Source organism: Melanostigma gelatinosum, assembly GCF_949748355.1.
Source record: "Melanostigma gelatinosum genome assembly, chromosome: 22".
Lineage (NCBI taxonomy): Eukaryota > Metazoa > Chordata > Actinopteri > Perciformes > Zoarcidae > Melanostigma > Melanostigma gelatinosum.
The window spans coordinates 18456348-18469903 of record NC_136655.1 but is presented as its reverse complement, the minus strand read 5'-3'; the positions used below and the strand labels follow the sequence as shown (position 1 = coordinate 18469903).

At 40.8% G+C, this 13556-nt stretch overlaps 1 protein-coding gene across 1 annotated transcript in view; it reads right to left on the bottom strand.

Moving 5' to 3' along the window:
• pmpcb (peptidase, mitochondrial processing subunit beta) overlaps positions 1-13556 on the bottom strand; it is a 22664-nt gene extending 9108 nt beyond the window's left edge. The window contains exon 1 of the mRNA XM_079294729.1: positions 13525-13556. Within this exon, the coding sequence (XP_079150855.1) occupies positions 13525-13530 (6 nt within the window). The 5' untranslated portion in view covers positions 13531-13556. The remainder of the gene's footprint in view (positions 1-13524) is intronic.

The following is a 13556-nucleotide window of genomic DNA, read 5'->3' as shown; positions in this document are numbered from 1 at the left end:
TGAGGTTTGTCATGTATCCATATACTGTAGGTATATCCCCGTCCACTACTCAAACACTTGCATTGATCAAATGTACCAATCGCTCATCGAGTATTTTGTGCAAATCCAGTCAGTTATCAGATGCGTTAAACATCCACCAGTGGTTCTGGTTTAAGAAACAGGCTTTTCTACGGGGAGACAGAAAACGGCAGATTTGCAGTGTCTCCATCTGTTTGAATGTATTTATTCTTGCATTTACCAGACTTGACAAATGGGTGGCAGCAAATGTCTGGGCATGGTGTGTGCACATGGCTGTGGTGTTCTTTGATAAAACAAGCTGTCAAATATGGATGAATGTTTTTGTCCTTGATGGTATTCTGAAACGTGTCCATGTTCAGTGTTCCATTTAGAGACGGCTGAAAACAACAAAAACACAAAAATGGCCATCTTTATATCAGGAATAATTATTCATAACCGTTTTGTTTACAGGCCATTATTCTCGAATCATTACATGACACTTTCCTGGCATGAACTATGTCATTTAGCACTAATTATAAGGATAATTAAAACCAAGTTATTTTAGTTGGTTGTGTTAAGTTCATGAGCAATTGGGGAAATTCACTGTGCATGGATAAAAAGACTACATTAAGTTATGTTAGCTTAGCAACACGGTTCTTACCATCAAACGTTCTCGGAAAAAAGATCAAAATATACGAGAATGGCAGCATTTCTAGTGCCTCAACGTCTCAGCATGGCGACGGCTGAGCTGGTGGCTCGCAGCTAACAGCGCTTGCAGAGCTAACAATGTTTACACCACACAGAACTGGAGGGTGGGCACTATGCTTCAGCTGTAACCACCGGCACCAGTGGGGCACGCTCACATGCACTAAAAGCACATATTAACAAAGAACTACGTTCGGCTACGTCAACAAAGCCAGGAGAAGCTCGGATAACAACACACAGAGGAAGAGTGACTTCGTTCTCTGCTGGGCTAGACATCACTCCACTATATCTTTACATAGATGATCGTTGTTTGCGGCTAAATAAAAAAAATTTAAAGCTGCATCAATACATTTTTTTGGGCACAGAAACATGTAAACACAACATGTGACATAACACCCGATACAGTTGTTGCGGCTGACGTGTTAGCAAACAGTTGCGTATTTGGAGTCGTGTTTCTGGTGACCTGATGAAATATTGTCCAACATTCACTCTTGTTTGGTCTCAACCAACTCCTGAGAAAATGAACTGGGACTTAGGCTTCGAAACATCAGACTTTCTTCGCCAGCTAGTTGCCAACATTGTCTTTCTTTTCTTTGGTGCTGGGCAGACAGCATACAATGGGCTTGTCAGAACTTGCTTTTTGCTTAATGAAAGCCGAGTAAAATCCAAAAGAACGAGCTTTCTGGCGCTTTGTCACTACTGGGTATCTTTCCCATTGCACACAATTATGTGGAGTTATGTGATTTGTTAAAAGTTATGGATAAGTGCAGTTTTCATGTTCCATGCACACCAGGAACACTAAACTAGCATACGGTTTAACACCCAATATTTGCTTTACAAAATTAGTTTTTATTTGAGCTCTCTGTCTTGTCTTATTCATGTGGAATTGTTGCACGCAGTCTCTGGTCTCGGGACCTCTGTATCTGTCACCTGGCAACAAACCTGTTGCCTGGATACAACATGCTGTTTCTTATTTCCATTGGATCAAACAGGACCAGGGTTGAAAGACTTGTTTCTTTGGTCAGGGGAGGGAGGTGCTGCATGATGTCAGCATTTAGAAAGATTGTCAACAAACAGAATGGTAATGTCTTGTTGTTGTTGTTGTTGTTACGATAAGCATTATTTTTGTCAGACACCGCTTCTGAGCATCTGCTCTCTGGGATCCGTCCACCATCATCGGGCTGTTTCATGGATGAACGGCTCTGTATCACAAATCAGGAAATCAGAGGACGCTGTTCAAAGACTTCCCTCCCTCTGACGATCACACAAGCAGAAGTAAATCTCAACGTATCGGTGCACTCCTGCTGACCCATCACAGCTAATCTGGGAGACGTTGACAGGGAGGCAACAACGCACCACCACCGCAATTAGACAACAGATCCATGCTCCGGCCCGAAAGAGGATGTACCTTTCAATGTTTCTCTCACAGTAACATGTCTCATCTGAGCTACTGCAAGTGGCCCAGAAGAACAGCAGTAAAGGTGAGTTAGATAACATCATCAGAGGACCACTGAGAACAGGCAGTGACTCATCACTTTCACCTGAACAAAGGTGACCCAGTTGGGAGGAGGAAAGAGACGACGGATCACATTCATAAAATATGTCAGCTCTGGGGATGATGTCACTTTAGTCCTCAGACTCCTATTGTTGTTGAGCAACATTTTGCGCATGGCTTATCAGGGCTGCCATTCTTTTTCTGGAGATCATTATTCCAGTGATGATCTAGCTGGTATGACAGACAGGGATAGCGCCATATACTCATATGTTTCTTACTGTGGAAGTCTGATTTCAAAGACATGCAGTCTATGGCTATAACTTAGCTATGAAATCCTCTCTTCATGCTGAGAAGTTATGACAAATTGATCATGGAATAATGCAAACAATGTGGGCATTTTAGTATTTGAGACATTCTGGGCTTAGCTCTGACCTTTGTAGGGGGGTCGGTGGGGATCCTCGCGTGGGAATTAAAAAAACAACAACCTCTATTTGAATGTTTTTTTATAAATGCACTCTGCACCTTATTTACATTAAAGTACATGTCTTAATCATTGAATACAAATTGGTCGACTGTTTTCCTGGTTTTCCAGGATGCGTGAGAACCCTGTTTATGCACAACTCAATATCAGCGTTTGCCATTAGCTGCAACGTGCTTGTTGCTGTTGGTGGTGGTTCTCATTGCAAATGTTAAAGGAGATCAAAGGAAGCAAATGTGATCTGAATTATAGTTCTGCACTGGCCGAGCAGGCCAAGTAGTCTCCTGGTTGTGGGAGAGACGAAACAAAGAAAGAGAAGTTGTTTTCCTCATTTCTGCCACTTTGGATTTCATCCAATAAACAAACTATCAAAATGTGCATGGGTCCTGCGGGGTGTCACACTGAGCAGTGTGACACCCCGCTAATGGGTCATTTGGTCCCCCCTTTTAAAAATGGGAACCACCACCCCGGTCTGCCAGTCAGAGAGGCATTGGTTTAACTATACAGAGTCATTTCTAAAGTTGTAGTTTGATGTTGTGTTGGATTGGATTATGCTTTGGTTAAACTCACGCTTGGCACCGTAGCACGAGCCTCCGCAGGTGGTGCACAAGCTCAGAGCATGAACGGAGGCGTTTATACTCTGTGTGCTGTGAGCTGCATTATTCTCCAAAACCAACAAATACTAAATGAAATGTGCAGAATCAAGAAGACGAGTGTAACCCAGAGATAGCCCAGAGACTGTAGGTGTAACCGCCAAAAAGCCATGAACCTCCACAATGTCGAGGAGGGATTGTAATCACCTGTAAACTCATATCTCAAATTCATGGACTACTTTATTGCCTTTGTACAAGCCCAGTAAAGAAACAAGTCAAGTATTAAATGCATTATGAAGAAACTAAGGTTAAATGTTCTGTAAACTATTTGATTTGGCTGCATAATATTTACTCAAATGTAGATTGTAAGACCTCCTTTTGCTCTTCAAAAGTGAACTGGCCTTTGTATAATCCGTAGACATGTTCATAGTGCTTTTATCAGTGAATTATGATTACATGAACAAGAATGAAAACTTTCTAAACAGTTGCAGTTGCATCTGCTGCACATCAGCCATTGTGTATCTGGTAGTTTTTGTTTTTGTACGCTCTTATAATGTGTGTGTTGAGGTGGTGGGGAATGGGTATGAATGTGCGCGTGAGCTTCTCCCGGTGATCTAAAGACCACTCACCGTGATCAGTGCTGCAAAACACATCGGATCACTTCTCTGTGAAAGACTCGACACGCCGATGCACCAGTTCAGGTCAGACGTGTCAATGATTGAGACAGCCAAGTACACAGAGTGACAGATTGGCCCGAGAATACCATTAACTGTCCATTTCAGAGCTCAGTCACTGTGTCACTTTCTTTCTACTTGAAGGACACAGGAGTGTCTCATGGAGTCAAAAGGAAACGGCAGATTGATAAATGTTTCTCTGAGGCAGAAATGATGGAGGGAAGAGGGAGGTAGAAAGGCATTTTACTTTGTGCGTGTACAATTCTCTAAATGAATAACATAACAATAATGTTTAAATTGAGAGGTTTATTTTCTTATGTTATTGTAAGTGAAATTACATTTGTGTTATTACAAAGATAGATAGACAGATAGATAGATAGACTTTATTTCAGACTCGGGGTCCATACAGGCAGATACATAAAAAGACAGACACAAACAATAAAAGTACGGAGGCCTAGCAATGCCTTACAAAGAGACAGCTGTACCAATGTCTCCACAGCTGGGACTGGTAGCGTGTGGTGCTAAACCTTATGTTGGTTAAAACAAGTATGATCCCATTTACAGAGTCATTCAGTCTACAGATGAATTTGTACATGAGATTTCTTAAAACTGTTTGGAAAGTGTTGACTCGTGCAGCCACAAACATTTCACTGGCACTACTCCATCTCGGTCTCTTTAACAGTATTCTCATGGCGTCATTGTACGCGACTTGAAGTCTCTGTAGACTCTTTGTTCTGTAGTTTGACCACAAGTGTGCAGTGTAGAGTGGAGTACAATATGCTCTGAACAGAGACATCTTCACTCCATCTGTACACAGACCAAACTTGCGTGAGAGACTGTTTGCTTGTGCAGACATCATACCACATTGCCTGGAAATGTCGTTATCATCAGACATGTGTTCTGTTAAAAAATGACCAAGATATTTTACTTCACTACAGACACCAAGATTATTGTCAGACAATTTGAAGTCAGGGAAGTTTAGACATTTGTCCTCTTTAGTTGGACAGATCAGGATAGCACTCTTACTGGCGTTGTATTTGATGTCATGTTCCACACCATACACAGTACATATAGTGAGGAGCTGCTGAAGACCAGCGCTAGAAGGACTAAAGATCAGCAGATCATCTGCAGACATGATGTGATTAACCAGAGTATTTCCAATCATGCACCAGGATTACAGGCTTTCAGTTGCTTGGACAGATCATCAACATACAGATTAAACAGAACTTGTCTGACACCATTGCTAACCCCAAATGGGGCTGACACACTTTTACCCCATTTTACTTGCATAGTCTGGTGCGCATACCAGTAAGCCAGAATTCTCACTGTGTATGTGGGGACACCTCTTTGGCTCAGTTTAAAAAATAATTTACTATGATTAACACGATCAAAAGCATTGGAGGCATCAATAAAACACATAACAAGTGATGAGTTTTGACCTCTGTATTTGTTTACAATTTCCTTTAAGGCATATATACACAAGTCAGTGCCATGTTTGGCTTTGAAGCCCAACTGGTTATCTGTGGAGGTGATGAAGTCCTGTATTCTGTCCAGCAGAATTCTTTCTAGGACTTTTGACAGGACGCTGGCCAAAGCAATGGGCCTGTAATTCTCTAGGCTACATACTTTACCAGCTTTGTTTTTAATGACTGGCACAAAGAGAACAGACAGCATTGAGTCTGGTAACAAGCCGTGAATCATGAAGCCAGTAAAACAAATAGCGAGGAGAGGAGCTAACCTCGGACTAGCATATTTAAGGTGTTCAGCAGTAATATGGTCTAAGCCACTTGCTTTGCCTTCAGACAGTTTGTTGATAGCTTGGTGCAGCTCATATGATGTAATTACCATTCACTCATTACTCTCAGAACTGTCCAGGCTGTACAAATCACTTTTGATGCAGTTAAATAAGGTGCTATAATGCTGTCGCCATAACTCAGCAATGTTGTCTGTTCCTGAAATTCCATCTATAGTGCATGGTAAAGATGTTTTACAGTTAAGAGCTCTCACTTCTTTCCAAAAATCAACTACGTTGTTGCTTAGCAGCTTCTTGGCCATGGAGTCAGCCCTCATGGCTTGATCATTCTTGCAAATGAAGCGAATGGCATACTTATATCTTGCATTGGTGAGCTTCTTGTACTCAAGCTCTGGCCCTTGTCTGGGTCTACCAGCTAGAGCCCATGATTTGATGACATATACACTAGAAGTATTATCTTGAATGAAGGAATTGATGAAGGCAAGCCTATTTAGATATTCATCCTCATTGTGATTGCACTCATAGGGTGTATAAACATGTAGGATAATGAATTCCTTATCATCATGAGTAAACTGTATTGCAAAGAGTGTAAAGTACTAGACAAAGGTAGCATTGGGTATCGATACTGGTTCCAATGTGAACAGTACCCAACCCTACTGATGACCGATCGGCAGTTGACAGATGACAAATGAGGGGTGACAGAGAGACAGCTACAGTAGCTACATTTGCAGGGCTGTCTCAAATACAAGTATTCAGAGCTGTGAGGAAGGGAAAGGGGCGAGGAGGGTGCGAGTCAACCTGCAACAAGTGCAGCAACACCTCCCGGTTAGTATGCAGCATGGACCGGTGTGCAGTGGACACACGCCTCTGCCTGCGCTGAGTCTCCTCTACTCATCCCTTTGTGTGTGCATAAGAATAAGAATGGAAGCAAAGCAATCCAAAATGGTGTTTCTATTTTTCGTTTTGATATGTGATAAAAGCACCACCACATTCTAACAGCATGTTTAAGTGTCCAGTCTATTGACATCTCTCTTTACAGGTCACTCTCTGGTAAATGTTTTGGCTTGGCCAAGTGGCGGTGTCCTCGAACTCATTAATCTGCCGGGAGACATCGCCAACCCTGTCATTCCTCTCTGGCCTCACATAATGGGCTTCTATTGTGTGGTCCGGTGTGTAATCGCCCAGACTCTCAGACCACTTGGATTGCTTTGGTCCCATCACGGCCCTGTAACGCTTTAGGCACTGCACATGTCTCCCATTTCTCTCCGACATCAGTGAGAAAATAGGTCGCTGATAATTCATACTGTGAGAAGGCATCGGAAAAGAAACGTTCTGGGTTTCTCCTCTGGAGTTGACTTTGACCTGTACAATGGTGCCTGTCTTTTTAAAATGTTCATGTAAATTAATGTTTCAATCACAGTTTGAAATTAAACCCACAGCCAATGAGAATATTTATATTCTTTCTATGCGTTCTGTAGCCTAGCATGGCTCCAGACATCTGTAGCGCTGCCCACAGCTCAGATGTTTTCAGTGATTTAAGTCGGTCAGCAGTTGTGCTCATTGTTGGAATGCTGTTAAGCATTCCAACTGTTGTTATCCTGTTTCTTTATTCCACTATTTCGTCCGTCCCCCGTTTCGTCGCAACGCTTCTTCTTCATTTTTTAAGCTACAGAAACCGTTCAACTATCAAAATGTTCAGCTCCTTCAGCTCATGTCTGCTATGACTTTTTCTATTTCTAACCTTTAAACTTTTTGAATTATTAAGCTTTTAGCAACTTTGTTTTGAATGGGATCTCTATGGAGAATATTTACAAATCCTCTTAAACTTCTTCAACTTTCAAATCCTTCAACTTCCTCATACTTTCAGCTACAGACACCATTTCAACTTTCAAATGTTGAGAACACCCTCAACTATTGCCAACATGATTCAGCTTTTTGATATCTTTTAAACTTTTTGAACTGCAGCAATTTAACTTTTATGATTTTTCAGCCCTTTTCTGACTTTATAATGGGTGTGTATTGCGCAGCTTAGAGTGTGTGATGTCACCGCTAGAGTGAAGAGCAGCTTGAGATTCTTGTACAAAAAACATTTGTATTTTGCCACTGTGTCCACAATCTTCACTCTTCATGCATAATTTCTGGATGTAGAAGTAGCTAATATTGTCCTTGTCGTAGAAAAATTACTGTGCAATCCCACAGATTTCCACATTTGACACGGAAGCCGTTAATTGAGAGGAAAACCAACTTTCTGCTCCATAGAGACTAATGTTAAATTTTGCTTCAAAAATATCTTCCACAGAACACGGTACCCCATTTCTAGATCGCCAGTTAAGCCACATTTTTTACACTACAGACACAATTTTTACAGAATCTGTTCTTCAACTCATTCTTCCCCTCAATTATTAATATCGGAGCAATAGGAGCTACGGTTTTGGGAGTTTTGATGATTTGTTTGAGAGGTGTTTTCCTGTTTTATCTCCATGAAATGGCTTCAGGCACACAGGTGTTTGCGATTGAGCCAATTAGTGATGTTGATAAACACACAGACTCACAGACACACACACGCACATACACTCCTCTCTCTCTCTCTCTCTCTCTCTCTCTGTGTCTCTCATACAGTCATTCAGGTCTTAAGGATCTTTAGAGGTCTTTCCCCCCACCCCCCCCCCCACACACACACACACATGCCATTTTAAAATAAAAGCCCCACAGAGTGAATCCTAACTGAAATGCTTGTGATGAGCCTGTCATTTAATAACCGGTTTGTGTTTATCTAACATTATGATTCTGTCTCCTCTCCCCTTCTCCCCCACACCCCATTTCAAAATAAAAGCCCCAGAGAGTGAATTCTAACTGAACTGCTTGTGATGAAGCCTGTTATTTAATAACCTCTGTTTATGTGTCAAACATGATGATTATGTCTCCTCTCCCCCTCCCTCCCCCACCCAGTCCCACCCTTTCAAAATAAAAGCCTCATGGATTAACTGTATTTAAACGTTTCGCTCAAAATTAGGCTTTTTTGTTGAAATAATGAATGCTCTTACTAATACTGCGACAACTACTACTACTGCTAATATTTCTAGTATTACCACTATTACTACAACTTTTGCTGTTGCTACTATTACTACTACTGCTACTGCTATTACTGCTGCCATAAATATTATTACTACCACTACTGCTATTACTACCACTACCACTACTATTATTACTGATACCACAACTGCTAATACTGCTATTCCTGCTACTACCAGTACTAATAACCAGTACTAATACTACTACAGCTATTAGTACGACTGCTGATACTACTACTTCTACTACTTCTTCTAATTACAAATACTTCGACGACAACTTCTACTGCTACTACAAATATCACTACTGCTACAACTAGTACTTATTCAAATGCTACTCATACTTATACTGCGAATAATACTTCTACTACTACTACAACAAATATCACTACTGCTGGAATTCTTTTAAGCTACAGAAACCGTTCGAATATCAAAATGTTCAGCTCTTTCAGGAGAGGGGTGACATAACTTCATATTTGTAATCTTTCAACTTTTTGAATTATTCAGCTTTTTGCAATTTTCTTTAATTGGATATCTGTTTTCAGCAATGTTTTTGAGATTCATTTCAGCTTTCAGCATTCCAACGCATTTTCAGCAGGAAATGCATTTTCTAGTTAACAGTTGTTTCCCTGGTTGGAAAAACAACTGAGTCAATCAGAGCTCAGTAGGACTAGATAGAAAATGGAAAAACAAGTGGATGAGGCCAACGCACTACAGTTCTTTGTAAGTCTTACAGAAATCTTAAACAATTGTTCAATATGCATATATCTTCCACTGACACAACACACTTAACTACTCCTAGCAGCCACTAAAGCCACTTCCATGTCAACAGAAAGTTGTGGGATATACATCACCCACGACTAATTGGAACATTACATTCTACCTTTCATGTAGCCTAAAGACAGCAGAGATAGCATAGCTTAGCACAGAGTGGAATCAGGGCAAAAAGGTTAGCTTTGTTGCGTCAACAATAAAACAATAACCCAACAACTCCATACACACAGTAACCCAAATCAACCAGCTGTCCTATTTTCAAGGCATTTCGGTCAGAATCCAGACATTTAAATTCCTTAAAGTTAAAACTGAATGTGAGATGCGTCAGAAAGCTAGTAAATGGTCTTTGAGTTCATATTTAGTTCAAACTTTCATTTTGAGTTTTTATTTAATACAATGCAGCTCTGGGAAAGGCATGATGTCCCCTCTTGTATCATGATGAAGACAGTCTGTTAACTATATTCTACACTTCACATGTTTTGTTTACTAATGAGTTGCTTTAAAAGTGGTAATACTAAATATGACTAAATAACTACCAATCAAGGGTCCACTTACTGTTTTCAGTGCTTTTAACCGTATCATGTGGCCTTCAGCGGATGTTATGTGGTTGACCACTTGGTATCAGGTTACACTTTAGCCAGCATGCTAATGAAGACTATTAGATGTGCCGTAGTTGAAAGCCCAGAAAAAAAGCAAGCGAAAAGTGTCAACTCGGATGTGCATCATCTGGTATCAGATTGTATAGACCAGGGGGGCCCACACTTTTTCGGCTTGCGAGCTACTTTTAAAATGACCAAGTCAAAAATGACCAAGTCAAAAATGCTGAATATCTATTTATATATATATATATATATATATATATATATATATATATATATATATATATATATATATATATATATATATATATATATATATATATATATATATATATATATATATATATATAAATAGATATATACTGAGTATACTTTATATTTAAAGTATATGTTGGCGTACCTTGCATAACTGCATGAACCCTTATGGCACAATACAATTCTGTACATTTGTGGTCATTACCTTACTCTGATGACTTGCACTGAATGGAATTGGCCAGAGTTGCATAGTTCGGACAGTAGCTGCTGGTAGCCGCCTCAAGCAGACTTCATATGATCATCAGTCATGGTGGAACGGTGTATGGACTTAATGTTCTTCATGTGGGAAAAGGCTGACTCACATAAATGAGTCAAGCCTTCCGTTGAGTCTCCAGTTCTGACGCGAGGTTTTGGAAGTTTCCCAAATCATGGCGCTGCAGCTTTAGCTTCTTCAGTAGAAATACATTGGAAGGCTAACTAATTAGCTCGCCGGAGTTTTGCAGTAGCTCGCGCGGTTGACCGCGTATACGTGGTGACGCGTGTGTTAGAAAATCAAGTGGCAAATGCCATGAGGACATTTAATTGTTTTTGAATGGCATGCGATCTACCCGCACTACCTCCGATCAACCGGTCAATCGCGATCGACGCATTGGGCACCCCTGGTATAGACAGTCCAACAGTGGCGGCTGGTCAATAGAGGGGCATGGGGCATGGCCCCACCATGAGCCACACAAAAAACAATATATATATATATATATATATATATATATATATATATATATATATATATATATATATATATATATATATATATATATATAATAATCATAAATTATACAAATTGTCAATATTTGTGTTTTTGAACTATGGAATGTACCCAGTAATGTGTGTAAAATATGATATCTGCGCAAAATATATGCTTTTCCTGCTCGTCCTCTCTGCCTGTGTGCTCTCTGCTCGTGCTCTCTGTCTGTGTGCACGACACTCTGAGAACGCGCAGCTTGGGGGGCCTAATCGTTTTGGCCCAAAAGAGGCGGGTCTATGAAGCAGTTTAGCCAATTGCTGATTCAAGATATAAATGAGTGACATACAATTGAGCCAATCAGCGCCCTCAAATAGATTCAGCTTGGGGCCAGAACGATCAGGCCCCCCTCGCTGCGTGTTCTCGTCAGGAGAAGTCTCTACAGGCGAGCACTCCTCCTCCAAGACCCGTTTGAGAGGAGAACTTTGGCGGAGATTCTGCAGCCAAAGAGCTGATATCAGATCAGCCTGACCTCACAATCAGACAGCAGACTCGCGGGAAAGGGAAGCAGTACATGCGAAGCTTCTGTACTAGCTGTACACCAGACAGGTTTGGCTAGCTGGATGACGTCATGCTAATCATTTATTTAGCTTTTTAAAACAACGGGGACGGATCCAGCACGGACAGTTACGGGAGTGAGGGATGAGGAGGTAAGGAAACATGAGAACACCAGGGTAGGGAGTGAGGGATGAGGAGGTAAGGAAACATGAGAACACCAGGGTAGGGAGTGAGGGATGAGGAGGTAAGGAAACATGAGAACACCAGGGTAGGGAGTGAGGGATGAGGAGGTAAGGAAACATGAGAACACCAGGGTAGGGAGTGAGGGATGAGGAGTTAAGGAAACATGAGAACACCAGGACACGCATGGAGAACTCTGTCAAGCTACATATTAGGCAAAGTGAACATCTTTTCTTCTACATAGCTGTCCTCAGTCTCATCTGCTTAACTTGGTCATGGAGGCATCAACATGTAATAGAGATGTTAAATTAACAGTGAAAACTCATCATAGCTTAATTTAACATCAGTATTCATAATTACACTTCATGTTTACTTCTCCTGATCTTTACCTCCTATAACAAGGTCCATAGGGGCATCTCAATAAATGAACATGTTATATTATATTATATAAGTGTTATTTACTGATTGTTTTCGTGTTGGAATACATGTTAAATATTTAACTGCCAAGTAATAATGCGTGTTTGATACTTACATGTTTTTTGCATTAAATCATACTGGGATGTTTGCTGAAATTGATAAGATGGCCCTACCTAGAACATGTTCCACCAGCCGCCACTGCAGTCCAATGGTCTTCCACCAAAGTAACCGCTCCCCATTCATTCCAGTGAGGGAGATGAGCTCGCGCAGTAGGTTCAACCCGATTAAGGAATCATTTTTCATTTGAATTGCTCCTAATCTGTGCAACTCCTGTTAATTGGCTCATTAAATCAGTGCCAGGCTGACACCAGTGTGAGATTAATACGCTCCATATCTGTAATGTGGGGAAATCCTCACAGCTTCAGTGCAGCTGCAGTTTAGTCGCGGCGAAGGGTTGTCACATGGAGAAGGAATGCAGGTAAGAAAGATTACACTTTAGTATTATGATCCTTGTTTCCCAAAAATCTGTTTTTTCATTTGTAAAGAAGTCTAGTTTTGTTGAAGTGGAATCATGTTTTTGGTTCATGCCAAATAATGCAAATAACGAACCAAAGTCAACGATGTGCCTCTTTATGGTCACATGGGTGCCTTTTAAATCTCCCTGTGGCTCAGTAGTTTGCATTGCACGCTCCACATATTTTCAGCGTTCCACACAAAGAGCACTGAGTGTTTTACATCAACATATTCATAATGCATAAATTATCATCAAAACGCACAACTGGAGGCGAGCAGGGAAAAAGTTTGGAAGCAAGAACGTGTGGCTGCCTGTTCTGTGCTTCAAACGAGCCTGACATCTACCACTTCCATCGGAAAACATAACACGGTTTAAAACTGTGATTTTCCTCTCAAGAAACACTCATGACAAAGTGATTACTGCGATAACTATAAACCTGAGAATAATCTATTCTGACTGTAACTAATTAAATGATGCTGTTGCTGACATTGTGTTTTCCTGATACCAAACAAGCACAGTTTGTAATAAGGATGTTAATTATTAACCGTACAACTGTGCTATCAGTTTAACATTTAAAATAAAAAATAGCTGGTCCACCCTAAAAGGTCCGCCCGCCTTAAGTGCGCCTGAGCTTGTTCCTAACTTCGGGGCTAAACCCCGTCACTTGAATCAGCAGGTGGCTGGCATGCAAGACACAGGAATATATATATATATATACGCACACACATGCAGGTCACAAGGATCTTGCTTCTTG